At 44.4% G+C, this 23622-nt stretch overlaps 2 protein-coding genes across 2 annotated transcripts; both read left to right on the top strand.

Annotated features, from left to right (window-relative positions):
* The first annotated feature begins 540 nt into the window (after positions 1–540).
* LOC308122961 (uncharacterized protein) lies at positions 541–8784 on the top strand. Its single transcript, XM_080485144.1, has 12 exons — positions 541–813; positions 1266–1331; positions 1419–1524; positions 2518–2636; positions 2718–2806; positions 2893–3024; positions 6379–6703; positions 6853–6918; positions 7057–7162; positions 7897–8009; positions 8261–8346; positions 8441–8784. The coding sequence occupies exons 1-12, from the start codon at positions 646–648 to the stop codon at positions 8571–8573; spliced, it is 1509 nt and encodes a 502-aa protein (XP_080341270.1). The 5' UTR covers positions 541–645; the 3' UTR covers positions 8574–8784.
* A 3649-nt stretch (positions 8785–12433) lies between these two features.
* LOC308122854 (coagulation factor XI-like) lies at positions 12434–20247 on the top strand. Its single transcript, XM_080484981.1, has 9 exons — positions 12434–12652; positions 12756–12912; positions 17288–17397; positions 17500–17665; positions 18423–18532; positions 18627–18759; positions 19505–19611; positions 19745–19904; positions 20042–20247. The coding sequence occupies exons 1-9, from the start codon at positions 12592–12594 to the stop codon at positions 20148–20150; spliced, it is 1113 nt and encodes a 370-aa protein (XP_080341107.1). The 5' UTR covers positions 12434–12591; the 3' UTR covers positions 20151–20247.
* The last annotated feature ends 3375 nt before the right edge of the window (positions 20248–23622 follow it).

Genomic DNA, 23622 nt, shown 5'->3' with positions numbered 1-23622 from the left:
GAGTATGTATGTCTGACCTGTCCAGGTGTGTCCTGTCTTTGCCCATAGTGAGCAAGGATTGGCTCCAGTGCACCATGATATAATGATATTAGCAGTACAGAAGACTGTTGGATGGATAAGTGCAGGTATTTGTGGACCAAACTCAGCTTTCGTCTTTGGCAGAATGAAACTTAAGTATTGAGACTATTCTATCAGTTTGTTGCTTCCATTTACTTTCTTTATTGCACTTTGTTGTCCATTTATCTCAGTTCATTGTCTTGTAAGGGAACACTATTTAATCGATAACTATCCCCATTTGTTGCTGAACTTTTGAAAATAAAAGGTAAAAAAAAAACCACTTTGTTTAATTGCAGTTCCATCCTCCATCCAGTAGGAGTCACTGTGTATTGGTATTAAAGATTATAAAGCTTGATAAATCCGTGTGGAGAGAAGCAGCCGGTGTTTCGGATCGAGTAGCTTCCCTGTTAACTGGTTACCAACTTCCTGAAGTGTCCGTAGCGGTACGTGGGACGCAAGAGGAAGTCGGACACCAGTTAACAGGGAAACCACTTGATCCGAAACACCGGCCCGCTATTAATACGTGTGGCGACTGTTTGTGTCCGCCGGTGAACGCGTGAACTCCCTGCCGAGTACAGCGAACAAACCATGGCCGAGAGCATGACTCTGTTGTGGGGCTCAGGCTCCCCGCCCTGCTGGAGGGTGATGATCGCCCTGGAGGAGAAGAATTTGCAGGGATACAACCAGAAGCTGCTCTCCTTCGATAAAATGGAGCACAAGTCCGAGGAGGTGCTGGCTCTGAACCCGCGAGGACAGGTGGGCGGTCCACTCCATCAGCAGGCCAAACCCCAGCTGACACTTGTCACATTTACTTTGTCTAAAATAATCTAAATCAATTATTTAAATATGTTTATAGTGGGACACTGATATGTCTCTACTGTGGAAAATCAAAATACAAAATTAATAGATCAAAAATAAATAAAAATTCTGCAGTAAAATAGGAGTGGTGGGACAATTCAAAGAAATGTGAAATAAAGTTCTGAATAACTTCTGATTTGAAAGAAATCCAGCTTTCTAAACGTCCATGATATGTTGATAACAGTTTTTTTTAAAAGTAGTAGACAATTCCATAGTTTGAAGGCCATCAAGTCTGAGTAGGTTGTATAATTTTCATTATATTAATGTTGAAAATAAAACCTTAACGATTCCAATTTGCTTAAAGGAGCAAGTGACCTGTGAATAACTTGTACCCTGGCGTGAATTTTCAGCTTCCCACCTTCAAACATGGAGACACCATCGTGAACGAGTCCTATGCCGCCTGTTTTTACTTGGAGGTGAGGAATCACTGAATCACTGGAGTTGGACTCACACCGACACCAGAATCACTTGAACTGTCTTCACCGTTCCTCTCTTCATCGCAGAGCCAGTTCAAGTCCCAGGGAACCAACCTGATCCCGGAGACTGCGACAGAACAGGCATTGATGTACCAGCGCATGTTCGAGGGTCTCACCTTCTACGACAAACTCAGTAAGACGAGTGGCGATAAGGCCGACTCGTCGGCTTAAGCTTTCGCTTTAATCAAACTCCACGTTTGACCCGCTGTCTCAAGGTGACTGTGGAGTCGGTGCAGAGGAGATACATAGAGTTGCATAAGCATTTCTCTTGGCGGCACAGTTTCAGCCGGCTGCCAGCACCAGGATGAGTAATGAAATATTGGACGTTAACTATTAAGAATTTTGAGATGTGAAAAAAAAAAAAAAAAAAAAAACACGCCTTCATACTTTACTGGCAGTTAGTTGTACAATTAATCCTTAAATTTGCACACCGTGTGAAAACCGCTTCACCTTTTTTTTTTTTTTGCCATATATGACTCGCATTTGAATAATTTTTCAAATTTTATGACAGAAAATGTCGGTTTTCTGTCCTGCGTTAGTATTTAGGTTGACACTTTAGTGCAAGTTAATTGAGAATTCACATAGTAATCAAGTCGTACTGCAATTGTGTTTTGAAAACTTTGGGACGGACAAACATGGCTGCAGGCAGTGTCACAAGAAAACCAATTTTTATAGACGCTGAAACAGTCGTGGTTGATGTTCCTCTCCTTTTAGTGTCTTTTATTTATTCACAAGTTAATACGTCATTGGCTTTATTACAATAACGATTGCCAACAAATTGTTTTAATTGTTGTTTACCCCCGTATTTACTTCCATGAAGATGTCTCCCACTTCATATTTAGCAACATTTTCAGTATAAAGTCAACAACTGTGATGAAAAAGAAGTGATCTCGGCCAATAAAGCTGAATTAGTCGTGAAGACCTTCAGCGCGATCACAGAGTCGACCATTTGTGATCTCTGCTTCTTCCCTTCACTATTCTGACTGTAACTCAGTTTAATGTCGTCCTTCACCCACCTTCTTATCCATGCCGCATGATCACAGGACTAACTGGTCGCATGAACCTAAAAGCCCTGGAGACAAGACAATCGCAAACTCCCGTGACGTTCAAATTCCTCTTGTCTCAGACGCTGTTATCTACTACGACTGGTTCGTCCCCGAGGGAGAGAGGCACGAGTCGGCTCTGAAGAGGAACAAAGAGGCTCTGACGACCGAGATCGCGCTTTGGGAGGGTTACCTGAGCAAGGTACCCGTCTTAAACCTGCGAACACACTGGCTCTGAATGCGTGCTCACTTCTTTTTTTTTATCTTTTCCTCTCGTTTCAAGCTCCCTCCAAACTCCCACCTGGCTGGACCGTCCTTCTCGCTGGCCGACGTGACTGTTTTCCCGACGGTGGCCTATCTGTTCCGATACGGGTAAGGAGAGGCGAGGCCGATAGGAAATGGGCAGAAAGGTGAAGCTCGTTTGCGGTTTAAAATTGTGCGGATTTTCTGTTTCGTAGGATGTGTGCCAAACGGTATCCCACACTGGCGGGGTATCACGCCCTGGTGAAGGAGAGACCCAGCGTCAAGGCCAGCTGGCCTCCTCTGTGGCACGAGAACCCGCAGGGACACGACACACTCAAAGACATCTAAGCGTCTCCCGATGTCTGCCCGTGTCAATGCAGCTTTGCTAAAAGTACAGTAGCTGGATTTCTTGCAGTTCAGCGTTGCTCACTGCCAAATCGGCCAGAAGTAGGCGATCGACCAGCTTTGGTTCAGTTGTTCAATTGTTGTGGCGAAACACCACGTGTCCTACTATGTTTATCCCACAACGACATGCTAACCTCAATAAATACTCGAACTACGGTATCACAGCAACCCTTCCCTGCTGCTTAACGACTAATAGCTCGTGTCTCCTTTGTCGTGGTGGAGGAAGTCGGCGTGGCCGTGAGGACGCGACCCTCCTGGTTTGTCATTCGAAATGTGTGTGCGCGTGTCAGAGCCCGATTGCTCGGCAGCGAAGGGTATCTGGAAGGCCCCACTTTGCATAAACCAGAGCGTTCAATATCGCCTCCTTTTTTGCATGATTTTGTATTTTTGGTTTGCATTTCATGGCGCTGTGTTCAGCCACGCCTCTTCGATTAAACAAAACTTGTGCAGCAGATTCGTGCCTGTGGTTTCTTTGTTCCCTGTGAGCCGATGTATTTTTTTAGTCTTTCCTCGTCCGTCAGTTTTAAAGGAGAAATTTGCTGATTCTCTCTGCAGACGTGGATAAAATCATTAAACAAAACCAATGGTATTGTGTTGATTGTGCACAAACAGTTACCTGCATTTGTTATATGATCGGCATCTAAGTGTCGGATATGGACAATTGCATGCTTTGACCCTCAACCTGCTCACTGCTTCAAAAGTCTTATATGATGAATAATAACTTTTCTCTCCATGTGAGCTAAAATGGCAACTTGGAGTACCTACACCAGCCATTACATTATGACCTCCTGCCTAATATTTGTTGGCTCTTTTCATACATCGAGGCACGGAGTCTGTCGGATTCTCTGGAGGGGCTGCTGTTGTTTCCGACACTAAGACGTTATCAGCACATTTATCAGATCCTGCCAGAAATGAGGTGTGGCCTTGAGGAATTGGACTTGTTTGTCAAGCACATCTCACAAAGGTGCAAAGGTGACAAACATCCGGCCCACCAGAGACCAAAGACCCCCTCCCCGCCCCCCTGAATAAAAAACTGCTCTTTTCAACTCGATCTCCTGTTTTAGTGAATTAGCAGACGTGAAACAGGACTGAGACTTTAAACAGGTAATTGCCACTGTGACCGTTCTGGATTGACATTTGGGGAACGTGGACGTCGGGTCAAACTTGCGTCCCTCAAACCATTTTTACATCGTGGCAGGAAGCATTAACCTACTAACAGTTGGCTAAATGGCGTGTTTCAAAGTCAACGTTAATGTCATGACCAATGTTTTTGCAGCATAGCATCCGCCAAAAGCATCACTATCTTTGCTTTGGGACATTTGTTCCACCGGTAAGCCACGCACACATCCGAGTGACGTCAATAAAAACTTTAATGATCGCCCCAGGAAGCGGTTCTGATGATCACGTGGTGTGTTTGGTGATGGGCAGGGTTCATGTACAATAAGCAATGTTGCACTGACACCTTTCTGTCAGTCTCGTTACTAATTTATACAGCTCATCTGTTGGATTGGATTACAAGAGCCAGCCGTCACTAGGCACATCGGCTCGCCTTTGTTGTGAAGCGATCACCATCACCAGCTCACAGCTCCTCCCTTGGATGCTTAGAGGCCAGCGACACGAAACAAGAGCTGCAGTTTTGGAGATATGACCTAGTTTTCCAACCATGACAATGAGCTCTTGTCAAACTGGATCAGAGCTTAGCACTGGTCCATTTCTCCTGCCTCTTAACACATCTGCTATCAGGGCAAAAAATGTTTGCTTAGTGTCTGATATATTGAACCTGCAAATCCTTCTCTTTACCCGTCCGTGCTTTTTGTGCTCAGTAGTCACCTGCTAATTGTAGTTTTATTGATACTGCATGGTACTACGAGAAGTTTTTATAGGGTGTCCAGTTTCTGCTAAACAAAAGGAACGAGGTCAGGAATCCTAAAATGAGCGGGCACCTATACAAAACATGCTGAATCATAATGAAACAAAAGAAAAGGGAGGAGGGCATCAAATATTTACCGAAACGCTTAAGGTGATGTATGTCGGGCAACAACCACAAGGTCTAAAGTGTAAACAGCATTTTATTTGACCTTCATTGCCAACGAAAACACGCTCAAGTCATGCTCACAAGGCAAAATCGAAATGACTTCTTTGAAACAGGCACAAACTCTGACAAGGAGGTGGGTGTGTTGGAGTAAGGATGGGGAAAACATGGGTTTTTCACGTGGTATCTCTTTTATTTTTTTATTCACCAAGGTTCCCTTTAAATGCAACAACACGGGAGAGGCAAAGATAGAAAGAAAAAGAAGCATTAAACATTAGCCAGAGCTGCATTTTATTTCCACATGCAAGTTTTCTTCAGTGTCCTGTTGATACTGGCAGCTGCACAAGTTCACATTGTCCAGAAGCCAGGGAGAGACTCATTGAGCGAGACAGACAGAGAAAAACTTCCAGTTAAACAGGAATGACGATTTTTTTTTTTTCTTTAACTGTGCAGCGCCAATGGTCTGATAAAATAAATCAACAGGCGGTGTCAGTTACACTCAGTGGACTTGTGATTGTTTTTTTAACGAGGCTGTGCCACAACTCCTTTTGTCTCCCATGTGTGTTCAGAGGTGAGCGCAAAGCGCTGAGTCATGCTGACTTTCCAGATGAAGATGCAGTGAGAGCAAGTTAAAGTTGACACGTATTACATTTGCTGGATTAAACGGATTATTAGTTGTTTTTACTTTTTTTTATTATTATGCTGTCTGTCAAAATATCGCAAATTTTTTTTTTTCAAGTTTGCATGAAATAACCGAAGATTGCCCGTGTAAACTGTGTAAATCATATGCATCTGTTAAATCCTTCCAGAAGCACAGGAAAAATACACTTTTTCACTAATATGACTTTTTCAGTTTGCTCCACGCTATTTACGCACGTTTTGTTTTTTTTTACATGCAAAAGCTTGACTTTAGTAAATAGTCTGTGCATTAATAGCAATTTAAATGTGTAGACAGTAGTGTATTTGGTTTCCTTTCCTACATAAAACCGTCTGTTTTTAGTGTTTCCTTTTTTTACTATTGTTGCTCATAGTTGCGTAACGACCTATAATCAAAGAGTTTCTACACAGCGAGATGAATCACTACCCCACATGAATGACTTCGGTTGTGATGCGTAATCTGCACAGAAAAACAATAAATTCACGTATTACGGTTATTAAATTGTATAGACTTTCAGTATCGTTTCATCTTGCAGGCATTAAATAAAAGAATTAAGTCTCAATCTTCTTATCTCATGCATTTTTGTTGATGAAAAAAAAAAAAAAGTGGGATGAGACTTCCCTTCACCAAACCCGGATGTGGTGGGTGGGGTCTGGTTATAAAAAAGCACGCGTCTCTGGCGTTAAACCTGCACTCTTCACCAACTTCTCTCCCAGGTTCAGCAGGTAGGCAACCCACACAAAAAAAAAAAACAAAAGCCATGGCCGCCAAGGACATGACTCTTCTGTGGGGCTCCGGCTCCCCGCCCTGCTGGAGGGTGATGATCGCCCTGGAGGAGAAGAACCTGCAGGGGTACAACCAGACGCTGCTCGCCTTTGAGAAAATGGAGCACAAATCCAAGCAGGTCATGGACATGAACCCCAGGGGTCAGGTAGGTTCCGTGCATACTCCATTTAAAATCATTGCATAGCCTGCGTGCATTGCCCCCAAACCCCCTCCTGAAATGCACTTTTGCAAGTACAAGAGTTGAAACTTTTGTTTATTAACATTATTATTATTGATTCTCCTCCTTTCTTGAAGCTCCCTTCCTTCAAAGTTGGAGATAAAGTCCTGAATGAGTCCTACGCTGCCTGCCTGTACCTGGAGGTGAGTAACTTGTGCAGCCAGTCTGCACCAAGGTGTTAATATTCAACTTCTCTTGTGAACAATGTGGAGAAACATGACACCATGACACCGTGGGGAAAAAAAAGATAAAGAAACCTGATTCTTATGCTGCTACAACAGAGCCAGTACAAGTCCCAGGGGAACAAGCTGACCCCCGACTGCCCCACTGAGCTGGCCAAGATGTACCAACGCATGTTTGAGGGATTCACACTCGCCCAGAAAGCAGGTAATTCAACTCTTGACACGCCCAGATGATTTCTTCTGTTTCAGATTTGCGAGATTGAATTAAAAACAAAAACAACAACCCTGTTCAACCTGTTCAACCTGAACATCCTGTATCTTTATCAGATGATGGGACATTTCTATAATGTCACTTTTAACTTCAGGGAGCTGCTTGAAGTCTGCAGGAGATTCTTTTTCTCAATAATCCCATTTTTATATTTCATCACTTGTGGTCCCGTTTGGGGCATTGCATATGGCAACGGCCTGATGTCGTCTTTAATCGTCCTCCTTCGAGGCGGACTTGCATCATGTAATCTCTTCCTGTGAGACCTGATCGGTTGAAAACGCACAACGGCGCGCTAATGAGCAGTGCATTCGCACAATGAGTCGGTGCGGTGCAGCCCTCACAACAGGTAGCGGCGTCGAGGGGCTGGATGTTAATCCCACAAAGGGTCACATGCTCCAGCCCAAGAAGTTAAAGTCATAAGATATGGCCCTTCATTTGTTTTGAGGTGGGGCGGGGGGAAAAAGAAGCCAAATTCCTGGTTTTCCTGTTAAAACTGATGACATAACGTCATCCTGATGGAGCCCACACACTGATTTACAGGAAAAGGAGACTTCAACCTGAAAATGCACAAAAACAGAAAAGGGAGAAGACGTTGTCCAATGTGTATATCCATGCAAGTCATGCACTGCGTTTCATGCCGGAACATTGACAGCTGTGTTTTTCTTCCCCAGGTGACGTTATCTACTACACCTGGAAGGTCCCAGAGGGAGAGAGACACGACTCTGCTCAGAAGAGAAACCGAGAGACTCTGACTGCTGAGGTCAAGATGTGGGAGGGATACATGGTAAAAGACTTCAAAACTGGACTTTTTAAAATGTATTTATTATAATTAACACCAAACTGATACAAAAGAGGAAAGAACTGTGAAATAGGTGAACGTTTATGGTTGGTGTAAGAAACATTGAGAACATTCACACCTCTCATAGTGACTATATAAATAGGAATGCGAGTTCAGGAGGTTGCTCACATTTAAAACTTGTAATGTATAGTGTCATACAAGAGAAAGTTTCACTATTTTCTTCTCTGTTCTTTTAGCCATCTTCAGGTTTCCTGACAGGAAAGAACTTCTCACTGTCTGATGTGATCCTCTATCCCATGATTGCGTACCTCTTCCGCAACGGGTAAGTCGATTTGAATGATTTGACAAAATGGCTCTCGATGCACCTGTACGAAGTGTCTCACTGTCTTGTGTGATTGTTTGGTTCTTTTTTGCAGATTATGCGAGAAGCGCTACCCTAAACTGGCCAAGTACTACAACGACCTGAAGGACAGACCCAGCATCAAAGCCACCTGGCCTCCGACCTGGTTGGAGAACTGCGATTGTCAGACGGTGCTGAAAGAAATCTGAGATGTGCAAAGGCTCATCTGTGAACCCCCCCCCCTTCCCTTCCTGTGTTTGTACTTTAAGACCACTCCCTCCATCGCGCTACTCTGATCCGCCCCATTTACAAAGATAAAGTCTCTGCTTCTACCGTGATGGAAAGATTTCAAACATTTGATACTCCACCAAAGATGACTTGTTTTGTGTGGCATAAAATACAATAAAGCAGTGAATTTCACTGGTGGTTTTACTGTATTCATTTATGGGTCAATGCCCAGACGCCGTTTCTTTAAGCTATATATCGGGTTACTCTCTTATTTTAGTGCTGCAGTGTGAGTCTCCGGTCAGTTTAAAGGCACAGTGCAGAGATTACAGGCCAAAAAATTACGTGCACACAAACTTTTGAGTCTATTCCATTATGATAGACACCGTAAGTATATTTTTTTATTATTCCAAACATTTGTACAAAGTACTGGCCTTTTTTTCATTAAATTTTTTTAAATATAGGGTAAGAACTCTTGATGGACTTGGAAAGTTATGTGGACATATTTCAGTAAGGAAAATTTACTATACAATTCTGACAATTTTCTTTTAGGAATATATTCAATGTTTTTGGAAAAAGTTTCTCAAATATGCTTATCAAAGCTTCATGAGAATCAAGAGATGTATATGATTTGAATATAAGAAAAAAAAAAATAGAGCTTGTTGAAATAAAGCCATTTAAAGGAGACATATCATGCTTTTAAATCCTTCCTTTTTACATATAAATCATACAGTTGTGGTCTATATAAAGCGGAACTGCAATGCTTGGGTCTGAATTCATCATTATTAGAGCTCCACAGGCCCCTTTTCTACCCCTTTTCTGATGCGCTTCTGAGAGCAACTCGTTTTGGGGCGGTCTCTTCAAATGCAAATGAGACACTTCATACCCCGCCTCCTCTCCAGGTTGCAGAGGTCACACTCGGTTCAACTCCACCCTGTTCGGCCATCTTTGTAGTTTGATAGAACAGATACAATTATCTAGCGGCACAGAAACTTTATATTCACACATTATTTACAAAATGTCAACAACGGAAGATTTGTCCATCCAGCCATACATGTTGGAGCCAGAGTCGGACCCGGCGGAGCGAGATGAAAATGACGATGATGCAGCTGCAGAACAACGTCTTCATATGGATGTAACGCAATGGTGTGTTACTATATTTACACTAACTTCTCCATCCATGCCCACTACTACAATACTGCCTGTATTACAACGACTATTTAACACAGAAGTTACATTATAATCTAAAACGAGCACACAGCGCTAACATATGAAGACGGTGCAACTGCTAATGCTAACAAAACAATGACAGGGACGTCTTATCATCACACTTTTTAGCGTTATATACAGCTTACCGAAGTGCTCTGTTCGTCGTCTCCATAGATAGAAGGAACTGACCGCTCAATCAGACCAAGTCTTTCGGCAAATCCTTCTTTATACTGGCGGAGGTTGCTGAAGCAGTCATTCTTGAAGTGATTCACACACACAAAAATGACCTTACCCACAGATGTGGGTACATTTCTGTGAAAAATAAAACTCAACCAGGCACTTCGAAAAGGTTCTGATGCTGGGAGACGGTGTAACGAAGCTTGTTATATTTTGCGATCGGTTTCGATTTTTCTATTCTCTATTACGTTTTTTGAACAATGACGTCACAGTATTCTCAGCGGAACTGCCAAATTAGGACATCGACACTTCGAGCAATCCGCCATTTTTGTTTCTCGCTGCGATTTTGTAGTCCAACCGAAGTTACGAGAGGATAAGTCGAAATGTTCGGTTGTTGGATGTAGTAACCCACAAGCTTCGTTACACCGTCTCCCAGCATCAGAACCTTTTCGAAGTGCCTGGTTGAGTTTTATTTTTCACAGAAATGTACCCACATCTGTGGGTAAGGTCATTTTTGTGTGCTTGAATCACTTCAAGAATGACTGCTTCAGCAACCTCCGCCAGTATAAAGAAGGATTTGCCGAAAGACTTGGTCTGATTGAGCGGTCAGTTCCTTCTATCTATGGAGACGACGAACAGAGCACTTCGGTAAGCTGTATATAACGCTAAAAAGTGTGATGATAAGACGTCCCTGTCATTGTTTTGTTAGCATTAGCAGTTGCACCGTCTTCATATGTTAGCGCTGTGTGCTCGTTTTAGATTATAATGTAACTTCTGTGTTAAATAGTCGTTGTAATACAGGCAGTATTGTAGTAGTGGGCATGGATGGAGAAGTTAGTGTAAATATAGTAACACACCATTGCGTTACATCCATATGAAGACGTTGTTCTGTAGGTGCATCATCGTCATTTTCATCTCGCTCCGCCGGGTCCGACTCTGGCTCCAACATGTATGGCTGGATGGACAAATCTTCCGTTGTTGACATTTTGTAAATAATGTGTGAATATAAAGTTTCTGCGCCGCTAGATAATTGTATCTGTTCTATCAAACTACAAAGATGGCCGAACAGGGTGACGTTGAACCGAGTGTCACCTCTGCAACCTGGAGAGGAGGCGGGGTATGAAGTGTCTCATTTGCATTTGAAGAGACCGCCCCAAAACGAGTTGCTCTTAGAAGCACATCAGAAAAGGGGTTGAAAAGGGGCCTGTGGAGCTCTAATAATGAGGAATTCAGACCCAAGCATTGCAGTTTCGCGTTGTATAGACCACAACTGTATGATATATATGTAAAAAGGAAGGATTTAAAAGCATGATATGTCTCCTTTAAGACTAAAATCACATATTCATCAGAATTCCTGTGAGATTGTTGTCCTCCCTGCACCTTCACACTTTCAACAGCAGATGTCACTAGACTCAAAGTAGTCATTACACTTGTTTTCTGATTTGAGTAACATGATTCAACTCCTGTAAAGTTACAAGATTAGTTATGTGACTTGTTACAAACCAGGATGTCAGAGATGCACTTAATCAGTGTCTGTCCCTGCTGTAGTTCTTTAATCTTGAGAGAGAAAATAATGACTGCACGTTTCAAGTCTTACACTGGATTCCCTTTTCTGACGCAACCTGGGCAAATGGGGCGTGAAGGGCTTTGCTTATGGGCCCAAAGCAGGGGGGAATCAAACCAGTGAACTCCTGCTTGCTCCTCACAGCCGCCTAATCTAAGAGCCAAAGAAAGTGTCCTCAGATCCAGCTGCCTTGTGAAGTCCTATTTGGATCTTCAAACGTCATCACCACACATGTCCTGTTTTTGCTCAGTCGACAGCACATTGCACAATGCCACAAAAAGCACAAACTCAAAACCTCAACAGATATATAGAGCAGCATAAATTCTTGTATAAAAGTCTAAAAATTCAGATTACCGGACTTACAGCACATACAAACTGAACTCCACATCCCCAACCCCAGAAACCAGGGAGTCTTATGTCTGTACCCCCTGACTCGTACACCACGTCATACTATATCAAAGTCCTTTTGGAAAATTAAAAAGATTACTTTATTGGATAATTTAATCAATCTGCATTGATATTAATATGCAATAAAAAATAAAATGTTAATTGAGATATATATATATATATATATATATACAGTGTATATACAATTAACAGTATTGCCTCATAAAGCTCTTTCAACAACAAAGTTCAATGTAATTGATTCTTGAAAAGAAGCCAGACTGAAGGACAGCTCCACTGCTTTCATTCCTCCACAAAAGGAAACAATCCCAAAGGCAAACAAATTCAGTCGACTGTTAATTTTACCTGATAGGACCTTTCTGCTGCTTGTTTACAGTGGATCCCAAATCCTCCGTTTCACGTACCCAGTTCCTTTTCATTTCAACAAAATCAATTGTAATATATTATTCATGTTCAGGGGTTACATAAAGATAAGGGGTTTACAGGAACACTGCCGTTGAATCAATGAACGTGTCAACAGTGAATTGTACAAATAGAGCAGATGTATACTTCAATAGATCAAAGTTCACTTGCAGCGGCTGTACTTAGACTGAACTTGTGCTTCAGGACTCTGGAGTTCTCTGCGGACCATCAGCACAACACAGAAGATGATAAGCCACCGGGTTTTGTTGGGTCTGCTCTCCCTCTGCAGCCTCTCCTTCGGTCAAGGTAGGATTCTGCAATATACTGCATATCTTCATGTGACGGGATCTTCTCGCTCTGCTTTCAAAACACCCCTAAACCCCCATTTCTGTCTCCTCCACCTCTGCAGAATGTAATCAACAGCTTCTGGAGGACATTGATTTCCCGGGAACAGACCTTAAGTTTGTCTATTCGCCCGACGTGGAGCACTGTCAGTTGATGTGCACACAACACTCTGCCTGCCTGTTCTTTACTTTCGTTCGGGCTGATTGGAGCAGAGACAACCGGTAGGAGAGAGGCAAACACTGACCAAGTACATGTGGATATACAGGCACATCTAAAAAAAAAATAATAATAATTGAATATCGTGAAAAAGATCAATATTTTTTGTCAGTCATTTCACATTTTGGTCACATATGATAAATAATCATTACGAATAGATATAAATATTGTAAGCCTTTATTTCTTGTAATTTTGCTTACAGATAACGAAAACCTAAAATCCAGTGTCTCAGAAAAAAAAGCCTGACATTTGTGCTTAAAACTTTTTTTTAAATTGGTCTTATGTGATATTCTAATTTTCTGAGACACCGGATTTTAGGTTTTCATTATCTGTAAGCAATCATCATCAAAATTACAAGAAATATTCTTCCATCCATCCATCCATTTTCTTCCGCTTATCCGGGGCCGGGTCGCGGGGGCAGCAGTCTAAGCAAGGAAGCCCAGACTTCCCTCGCCCCAGACACGTCCTCCAGCTCTTCCGGTGGGACCCCGAGGCGTTCCCAGGCCAGCCGAAAGACATAGTCTCTCCAGCGTGTCCTAGGTCTGCCCCGAGGCCTCCTACCGGAGGGACATGCCCGGAACACCTCCCGAGGGAGGCGTCCATGGGGCATCCGAAACAGATGCCCGAGCCACCTCAGCTGGCTCCTCTCGATGCGGAGGAGCAGCGGCTCTACTCCGAGCTCCTCCCTGGTGACTGAGCTCCTCACCCTATTTCTAAGGGTGCGCCCAGCCACCCTACGGAGGAAACTCATTTCAGCCGCTTGTATCCGGGATCTCGTTCTTTCGGTCATGACCCAAAGCTCATGACCATAGGTGAGGGTAGGAACGAAGATCGACTGGTAAATCGAGAGCCTCGCCTTTTGGCTTAGCTCCTTCTTCACCACGACGGACCGATACAGCGACCGCATAACTGCAGACGTTGCACCGATCCGCCTGTCGATCTCACGCTCCATCTTCCCCCCACTCGTGAACAAGACCCCGAGATACTTGAACTCCTCCACTTGGGACAAAGGCTCTCCACCGACCTGAAGGGGGCAAGCCACCTTTTTCCGGTCGAGAACCATGGCCTCGGATTTAGAGGTGCTGATCCTCATCCCAGTTGCGTCACACTCGGCTACGAACCGCGCCAGTGCACGCTGAAGGTCCAGGTTTGATGAAGCCACCAGGACCACATCGTCTGCAAAAAGCAGAGACGAGATCCTGTGGTCCCCAAACCAGACCCCCTCCGGTCCCTGGCTGTGCCTAGAAATTCTGTCCATAAAAGTTATGAACAGAACCGGTGACAAAGGACAGCCCTGCCGGAGGCCAACGTGCACTGGGAACAGGTCCGACTTACTGCCGGCAATGCGAACCAAACTCCTGCTCCGGGCGTACAGGGACCGGACAGCCCTTAGCAAAGGGTCCCGGACTCCATACTCCCGGAGCACCCCCCACAGGACGTCCCGAGGGACACAGTCGAACGCCTTCTCCAGGTCCACAAAACACATGTGGACTGATTGGGCGAACTCCCATGAACCCTCGAGTAGCCGGTGGAGGGTATAGAGCTGGTCCAGTGTTCCACGACCTGGACGAAAACCGCATTGTTCCTCTTGGATCCGAGGTTCGACTAACGGCCGGATCCTCCTCTCCAGTACCCTGGAATAAACTTTCCCAGGGAGGCTGAGGAGTGTGATCCCCCTGTAGTTGGAACACACCCTCCGATCCCCCTTCTTAAAAAGAGGGACCACCACCCCGGTCTGCCACTCCAGAGGCACTGTCCCCGACCGCCACGCAATGTTGCAGAGACGTGTCAGCCACGACAGTCCCTGCACATCCAGAGACTTAAGGAACTCAGGGCGAATCTCATCCACTCCCGGTGCCTTGCCACCGAGGAGCTTAGCAACTACCTCGGTGACTTCAGCCCGGGTAATGGACGAGTCTACCTCTGAGAACCCAGCCTCTGCTTCCTCAGCGGAAGACGTGATGGTGGGATTGAGGAGGTCCTCGAAGTATTCCTTCCACCGCCCGACGACATCTCCAGTTGAGGTCAACAGCTCCCCACCTCCACTGTAAACGGTGTTGGTGAAAAACTGCTTCCCCCTCCTGAGGCGCCGGACGGTTTGCCAGAATTTCCTCGGGGCCGACCGATAGTCCTCCTCCATGGCCTCCCCGAACTCCTCCCAGGCCCGAGTTTTTGCCTCCACCACGGCCCGGGCTGCGGCCCGCCTGGCCTGCCGGTACCCGTCAGCTGCCTCAGGAGTCCTATGAGCTAACAGCGCCCGATAGGACTCCTTCTTCAGCTTGACGACATCCCTTACTTCCGGTGTCCACCACCGGGTTCGGGGGTTGCCGCCACGACAGGCACCAGAGACCCTGCGACCACAGCTCCAAGTAGCAGCTTCAACAATGGAGGTGGAGAACATAGTCCACTCGGACTCAATGTCTCCAACCTCCCCCGGAATCCGTGAGAAGCTCTCCCGGAGGCGGGAGTTGAAGACTGCGCGGACAGAGGGCTCGGCCAGGCGTTCCCAACAGACCCTCGTGACACGTTTGGGCCTGCCGAGTCTGTCCGGCCTTCTCCCCGTCCAGCGCATCCAACTCACCACCAGGTGGTGATCAGTTGACAGCTCTGCCCCTCTCTTTACCCGAGTGTCCAAGACACGTGGCCGGAGGTCAGATGACACGACCACAAAGTCTATCATTGACCTCCAGCCTAGGGTGTCCTGGTGCCAAGTGCACTTATGGACACCCCTGTGCTCAAACATGGTGTTCGTTATGGCCAAACTGTGACTAGCACAGAAGTCCAATAACAGAACACCGCTCGGGTTCAGATGAGGGAGGCCGTTCCTCCCAATCACCCCTTTCCAGGTCACACTGTCGTTGCCCACGTGGGCATTGAAGTCCCCCAATAGAACAATGGAGTCCCCAGTTGGAGCACTATCCAGCATCCCTCCCAGGGACTCCAAGAAGGTCGGGTACTCTGTACTGCTGTTCGGTCCGTAGGCCGAGACAACAGTCAGAGACCTGTCCCCTACCCGAAGGCGTAGGGACGCAACCCTCTCGCTCACCGGGGTGAACTCCAACACATGGCGGCTGAGCTGTGGGGCAATAAGCAAGCCCACGCCAGCCCGCCGCCTCTCACCGCGGGCAACTCCAGAGAAGTGGAGTGTCCAGCCCCTGTCAAGGAGCTGGGTTCCAGAGTCCAAGCTGTGGGTGGAGGTGAGCCCGACTATATCTAGCCGGTATCTCTCTACCTCCCGCACAAGCTCAGGCTCCTTCCCCCCCAGCGAGGTGACGTTCCATGTCCCAAAAGCTAGGTTCCGTGTCCGGGGATCAGGTCGTCGAGGCCCCTGCCGTCGACTGCCACCCAATCCACATTGCACCCAACCCCTACGGTTGCCTCTGTGGGTGGTGAGCTCACAGGAGGAAGAGGAGGGACCCGCGTCATCCCTTCGGGCTGGGCCCGGCCGGGCCCCGCGGGCAAAGGCCCGGCCACCAGGCGCTCGCATGCGAGCCCCAACCCCAGGCCTGGCTCCAGGGTGAGGCCCCGGCTGCGCCTCGCCGGGCGACGTCACTTTCCTCTTTCGTTGTATTTTCATAGGGGGCTTGTTGAACTGCTTTTGGTCTGACTCGTCACCTAGGACCAGTTTGCCTTGGGAGACCCTACTGGGGGGCAAGCCCCCCGACAACATAGCTCCTAGGATCATTCGGGTACTCAAACTCCCCCACCGCGATAAGGTGGCAGTTCAAGGGGGAGAGAAATATTCTTATATGTCTATAATAGTTCACTTTCTGAAATGACTGACAAAAAATATTGACCTATTTTTTTGATTGATTGATTGATTTATTTATGAACATGTGCAAAAGTGTTTGAAAAAACAAACAAGAGAAACAAATTGAATGAATAAAAACAAAAAAGAGGCACTCATCCAAAGGAGTAATCCCGAGGTTACTTGACACACACTCCAATTTCACAATATGAGCATTACATGTTCGAAAAGGGGTTAGAAAGAAGTAGAGAAAGAACTTTTTTAATCCTACCCCTTTACATCTTTATCGTTTTCCTAATTTACGTCAATGTTGTTTTATCTTGCATCTAAATAAGACAAACTGAGGATTTATCCAGACAGATTGTAGCCCCTCCAACAACTGATATTCAAATATTTTGAGACGTACCTGTACATCGTTTCAATTCAGCGTGCTTTCAGGAAAAAATATATAAATCACAGTATACTGTATATGAGACACTTTATGGAACCGTATTTGTGGGTTTTGTAATGACCAACCTTTTGCCGTGTTTGTCAGATTTTGCTGTAACTATGATGACGCTCGCTCCTTTTGACTTCAAATAGAGATTTCTATCATTTAAAGTGGGAACCAAACTGTTTGGCCTTCTCTGCAGGCATTTCTACTGCTACCTGAAGTCCACCCCCACAGGAAGACCCAACAGGCAGACCCCACTGATGGGTGTCACCTCCGGCTACTCTCTCAAAACCTGCGACGTAACCCAGCGTATGCTCTTCCATCGAAACCCTCTCAAAGACCTTTAAGTCGATCATGACTGCACATATGTTTTCTCACATGTTCTTTGTCTGTTTCCAACGTCTGGATCAGGGCCTTGTCTGCCAAATGTGTACCAGAACATTGACTTCCCAGGGGCAGATTACAAATCCCTTTTCACAGCCGACTATGAGGAGTGTCAGAGAGCATGCACTCGTGATCCCGGCTGTCACTTCTTCACTTTTGTGAATGAGCTCTTCACAACACCAGCGAATATAAGGTAAAAATATTTACAAACAATGCGGATGTTCCACCGTTAGTCCAGGTTAAGAAGACACGTGTGCGCCAGAGAAAACACATCATGTGTAAAACAAACCGCAATAAGGATACTGAGAATTAAAAAGTATGAAGCGGTCAAGCATTTAACTTTAGTTTATATAAGCTTATACCATACGACCCAATGACATAACGTTTGATTTGATGTGAATCTCTCGTTAAGTCGCTGCTATAAGATCATAACAGAACCAAACACACACGCCACGACATATGTTGCACATTTGAATGACAGAACTAAGTTATTCAAAAGATATAAAGCGCAGACTTTCTGTGCGACATGGTCCTGCTGGCAGCTTCAAACATGTTGCAGCAACGTCTTAGTTTGCTTGCTTCACCAAGAGTTCATACTTTCCCTCATTCAAACCTCAATTGCACCATAGTTTGTTTAAAAACGAATTGAAACCTGTTTTTAAAACGGCGTGTTTGTTTAGTTGGCACCAGGGTTCAGACTGCTGCGTTCATACATCAGCAGCCGGGTTTGTTTTAATTGGACCATATATTTTTTTTATAGATTTATAGAACATTAATCTCTTAATCTCTGTGCCATTTATTCTGAACTCATGCCCCGTTTTCCTGTCAAATTGTAGGAAATACAAGTTAACAGGTGAAATGTCGACAGTTTATCTATCGTCTAGAGTAGCAACCCTGTGATGTTCAAAGCTGCTCGGCCTAACAACGATTCTCTTCTTGTTTGGCTTTAGGTTCAAGTGTCACCTTAAATTCAGCTGGACTATACCGAGGCCTGCAATTTTAGAAAGAACAAATGGTCTAGTGTCTGGATTCTCACATATAACCCCACCTATGGACCTAGGTACATCGGCTCTCACGGGCGGCCATCTCATCTCCATACAAGGGTCCGGTGGGTGGATGAGCATATTTGACTTTATTTTATTTGTTTCGTATAGACTGTCAGACCAAGATCTTTCCGAGTGCTGACATCCCTGGATTTGACATCGAGGAGGTGGCCGCCGTCTCACCAGAACATTGTCTGTCCCTGTGCTCGGCACATCCATCATGCACCTCCTTCACGTTTGTCAGGTAAAGTGTTTGTTTCCTTTTCTTCCTGCCATAATGCACACTGTCGGGTTGGACTCACAGGAATTTGTGTCTCGACACTTATCTTGAATTCAGAAAGGGAAACACGGTGCATCACCAATGTCAATCATCCTTATATGATAACTTCCTGGCTATATATGTAATTGGGTAATATTCAGAAAATATTTTGCGAAAGAGAGGAAGGTTATGATTTAAGGAGAAAGTTGCGTTTATAGATTCATAAAGTGCACATTACTTTAAAAAGTTTTTGTATTGCTAACTGTAGAGTAAATCTGTGGAACAAATTGTGTGCGAAGATAAAACAAATATCAAGCGTAATTCAGTTTATAAAGAGATATAAAGAATTGACTCTTGTGAGGTAAAGTATTTAATACTTACTACGAGGATTTGTTTGTTTTCTGCATGAAGTTGAATTGATAAAAATACTGTAACTGTTGTAGAAAATTGTAGAACTTTTTAATGTCTGTTTCTATGAATGTACTGATATATAAAAACACTGTTGGGCATTATTGAATCGCTGCATTATGTATGGTAAACTAAAGAAAATCATATTGTTTCATTAATGAAATAAGCTGTTGACAAAGGTGAAAAAGTTCTCCAGGGGTAAATGAGGTCATACGTCTTCCTGTAAATAAATGACGGTATGTTAAAAAGAAAACAGTTTGATAGAAATGAGCCCGAGATTGTTTTTGTCTGTCAAACACTGAATGACTTATTTTTTTTGCAGCCAAACTTTTAAGTGTCACATGAAGAAGAACGGCGATTACTTGTCAACTGTGGCGAAAAATGGAGTCACGTCGGGATTACCGACGCGCTTTTGTCAGCCTGACAATAGTAGGTATCACTATGACCGAATACTGCGACGATAAACTGTGATTTCTATTGTGAACTATGGTGCCCCCGTTGGTGTGAATAAAATATGTTTGCCGTCTTCTACACGGCTAAAGTTGAACTGTATTCCTGACAGGCTGGTTAAAGGTGCCGTTTGAAGGTATGGATTTCCGAAGTCTTGACATCCGCTTCGAGATGATGGACAGCGCAGAGATGTGTCAACGCACCTGCACTGCAGACCCACACTGCCAGTTCTACACCTACGCAACAGAAAAATTCCAGGGCCGCAATCACTGGTGCAGTACTTCTTTTTGAGCTTTTCAGATTGTCGCAGCGATTCAAGCGATGTTTAACATTTCACAATCAGATTTGGTTGTAACTCGATAGATTTTTCCAATTGGGACATTAACAGCGGTTGTGTTTTGCGTTCTAGGCGCCGCTGCTACCTGAAGCGTGACATCACCGTGCCGGCTCCTCCCAAAGTCGCCAAGCTGCAAAATGTTGTGTCCGGCTTCGCCCGGAAGAATTGTGGTGCGGTGTGATCCACTCTCACCCAAAAAAACCCAAAACATTTTCTGGAAGGCCAAAAAAAGAGAACCAGAATTGAGTAAAACACAAATAAAGACTTTGTGTTGTTGAGTTTTCCTCTTGTGAGAGTGGGAGTTTTATCAGGTCATGATAAGGTCAACTGGTCTATGTCACGTGTTTCGGAGGACTTTCACCCCTTTTTCAACTTTCCCAGTTCATGTTGATGAAGCCATTTAGATGAGGAGCAAAACATGTCTAATTTACTTTCACTGTCATCTTCTTTTCCCCTCTTTCTTTTTTTTTTCTCTCCCCAAAATCACACTTTCCCTCTTCAGAAGAATTTCTTCTTCATTGGTGACATTTTGACTATTTGATATCTGCAAATAGCATTGAAACACTTTGGACCAATGACCTCTGGTGGTCTCTTACAACCAATACAAACAAAACACCAAGTAGCCTTTTAAAACTTCACACTGACATAAAAGTATGTATAAAATACTTCTGAGAAACACACTTTTTTGCACCTTTGTTAAATGGTTTTACTCATATTTGTTGTATATTTGAATCCTTTTGTATTACATTCTGTTGTAATACTCTCTCATAGCTATTTGTACAGTGGCCTCAGCCTCAGGCTACTGTTATTCAGAATGCCGCCAATCCTCAGATACATTTTAGACAAAAGTGAAGCCGCTGTTTCCTGTAGCTCTTCCTTAATTCCTGCAGAGGTCACTAAACCCTCAAAGCCGCTCACATTGTCCTTGGTACTTCATGTTTAGACACTTGTTTTTAGTGAACTTCCAAGTGTCTAAGGCATATCCTGTCAAACTAAAAATGACAAGAAAAAGAGATCTGAAGACCCAGTCAGCTTCAAGAAGCTGCTTATCTACATTTCTTGACATGTGTGGCTGAATTTCTCTCTAACCAGCCAAATATTGGGGTCCATTAGCTGGTGGACTCCCAAGAAGCCAATGGGAAGTAATTTCAGAAAAGGATGTTGAATTAAATCACAAAGGAAGAAGTGCAAAGGCAGAGGGAGAATTGAAAGTCTAAAGTACCCTAGTGTCCGTCCTTAATGCTTTGTTGATGATTGATTCGATAAAGAAACTGGCTGCACATATTTGCAAGATGTCAGCAAATCTGTTTGTTGACAATTGATGGGAGCCCCTCTGTCGATATCTGTGATATCCTCCTCGACCAAATCAACTATTTAGTGTTTAATGTTGAGCGTTCTCCAGTCGGTGCGTAAAGATTGCAGCAAGTTCTCCGATACTGATTCATTACATTGAATCTTAACGTGTTAATAGGCGACAAGTAAACTGCTTTTGTTGTCCTCCATAGTGTAAAACTGATACAAGTTAATGCAGTTTGAGGTCACACATATTTCACTTGCTCTGGTCCAAACGCTGCAACTAGTGTCAACTTTTACAGGTTGATGGAATTTTCCTGGTTTGAAAGGGTTCTGTGTGGCGTTTGCATGTTCTCCCTGCATGCATGGGTTTTCAAAAAACAAGTATTTTATATGAAATTAACCGAGTAAATTGTACACGTGAGTTTGTGTGTAACTGTCTCACTTGCCCTCTGATGGACTGGTGATCTTGTTAGCTGGGATCAGCTCGACCGCCACCTGAACTACAGAAATCACTTCTTCAAGGAAATGAATCAGGTCAACTGGACTTGTTACTACAAGATGATCCACTTGTTATTCAAAAGGCTTCATCAGTTCACGCTGTTCCCTCCAAATAGCCAAGCCCAGTTGACCCGATTCAGTTGCGTCGTGACGCCTCATTCCCGGATAAATAAGAATAAACACAAAACCTCATTAAGTCCATCTCAACAAGTTGTTTTGATGCACAACAGAGTGTCATGTCCTATCCTGCTGCACCGGACTCAGTCCCAAAACTCAAATATATCAATGTAGTTAATTTAGGCCACTTTAAATATCTGCAAATAGCATTGAAACACTTTGGGCCAATGACCTCTGGTGGTATATCAGGTGAGTTTATCACTCCCCTGATATTGTTAGTCAGCATGCATGTCAGCCTGACTTGATAACTTCCCTCTATAATGAAAAGAAGCAGACTCCAAACCTGATATTATTGCAATTGGTTTTTTCCCCCCCTCAATCACACCACGAGTAGCACAAAAAGTCAAAATGTGTCCTTTAATTTCAAATGTTGGTCCTGTTCGATAACACAAAACTGTGAACGGTGGAAGCAGACTTTTTGTATTCAACAAAATTAGTATACACATTAGTTTTTGACTGCATGTACAAATGAGGAGGGAAGTTAATGAAATAGTAACAAATGTGCATTAAATATTTTGGCTTGAAGTTCGGGGCCAGGAGGATGATGGGTGGGGGCCACTTCGACGAGTTTGAATCCCTTTCGAGCAACAATTTACACATGAAGTGGAAATACACTTTATTGAAATAAACCAGAAGCCTCTGGTAAAGTTGCTTTCTCATCATGCAACTATGCTATTTTCATTTAGCTATCTGTCTTTAATACATGCTTTAATGTTGCAGGCTGGAGCCAATCTGAGCTGATGTTAACCAGGAGGAACCCTTAACAAATCACTGGTCCATCACAGGGCTAATACAAAGAGACAGACAGACAGGCAGACACACACACACACACACACACACACACACACACACACACACACACACACACACACACACACACACACACACACACACACACACACACACACACACACACACACACACACACACACACACACACACACACACACACACACACACACACACACACTTTATACCCAGCAGTCATCTGTAACAAGCAGATATCACGCGTGCACAAGAACACCATGCAAACTTCACACAGATAACCTTCAGATGGGATTCAAAGTACAGACCTATGGGGTAACAGCGCTGTACACTGTCATGCTGTGTCATACTTGTCTAATCCTGAACAGAGGTTTGTCTATATATATACTGAAGGTAGTTTATTAATGATGCAAGAGGAAGGATTTTCACTCAATTCGCTTGTTGTAGCTCCATAGTAAACCCTCCTTGTTTCCTGATTCAGCGTGTTCTATATCCTTTCCACTATATCCTATCCCACCATGAGGGATAAAAGGACGGCGACACACACACACACACACACACACACACACACACACACACACACACACACACACACACACACACACACACACACACACACACACACACACACACACACACACACACACACACACACACACACACACACACACACACACACACACACACACACACACTTCTGTCCTTCCTCCTCCGATGTTCCCTTCCCTCTTTCCTTGGTGCTCCTCCAGTGCTCCCCTCCCCCGTGGGAAACCCAGTGCAGTGTGACTGTGGTCGTCCTTCCTGGAAGTTGTGGTGGAGGCTCTGGCTCCTCCGCTCCGAGGCTAGAATAGTGCCAGCCAGCCAATGCGGCCTGTGTGTGTCTATGTTTGTGTGTCATCTCAGTGTGTATCAGTGTG

The sequence above is a fragment of the Lipophrys pholis genome, assembly GCF_963383615.2.
Source record: "Lipophrys pholis genome assembly, chromosome: 17".
Taxonomy (NCBI): Eukaryota; Metazoa; Chordata; class Actinopteri; order Blenniiformes; family Blenniidae; genus Lipophrys; species Lipophrys pholis.
Note: the sequence above shows the minus strand (reverse complement) of the source record. Positions and strands in the feature narration are given on the sequence as shown.

Coding starts and splice junctions, on each gene's coding strand:
- LOC308122961 (XM_080485144.1), top strand. CDS start 646: ATGGCCGAGAGCATGACTCTGTTGTGGGGCTCAGGCTCCCCGCCCTGC. Junction 2,807..2,892: donor GCCTATCTGTTCCGATACGG/GTAAGGAGAGGC, acceptor TCTGTTTCGTAG/GATGTGTGCCAAACGGTATC. Junction 3,025..6,378: donor GACACACTCAAAGACATCTA/AGCGTCTCCCGA, acceptor AAAAAAAAAAAG/TGGGATGAGACTTCCCTTCA.
- LOC308122854 (XM_080484981.1), top strand. CDS start 12,592: ATGATAAGCCACCGGGTTTTGTTGGGTCTGCTCTCCCTCTGCAGCCTC. Junction 18,760..19,504: donor ACCTCCTTCACGTTTGTCAG/GTAAAGTGTTTG, acceptor TTTTTTTTGCAG/CCAAACTTTTAAGTGTCACA. Junction 19,612..19,744: donor CTTTTGTCAGCCTGACAATA/GTAGGTATCACT, acceptor TATTCCTGACAG/GCTGGTTAAAGGTGCCGTTT.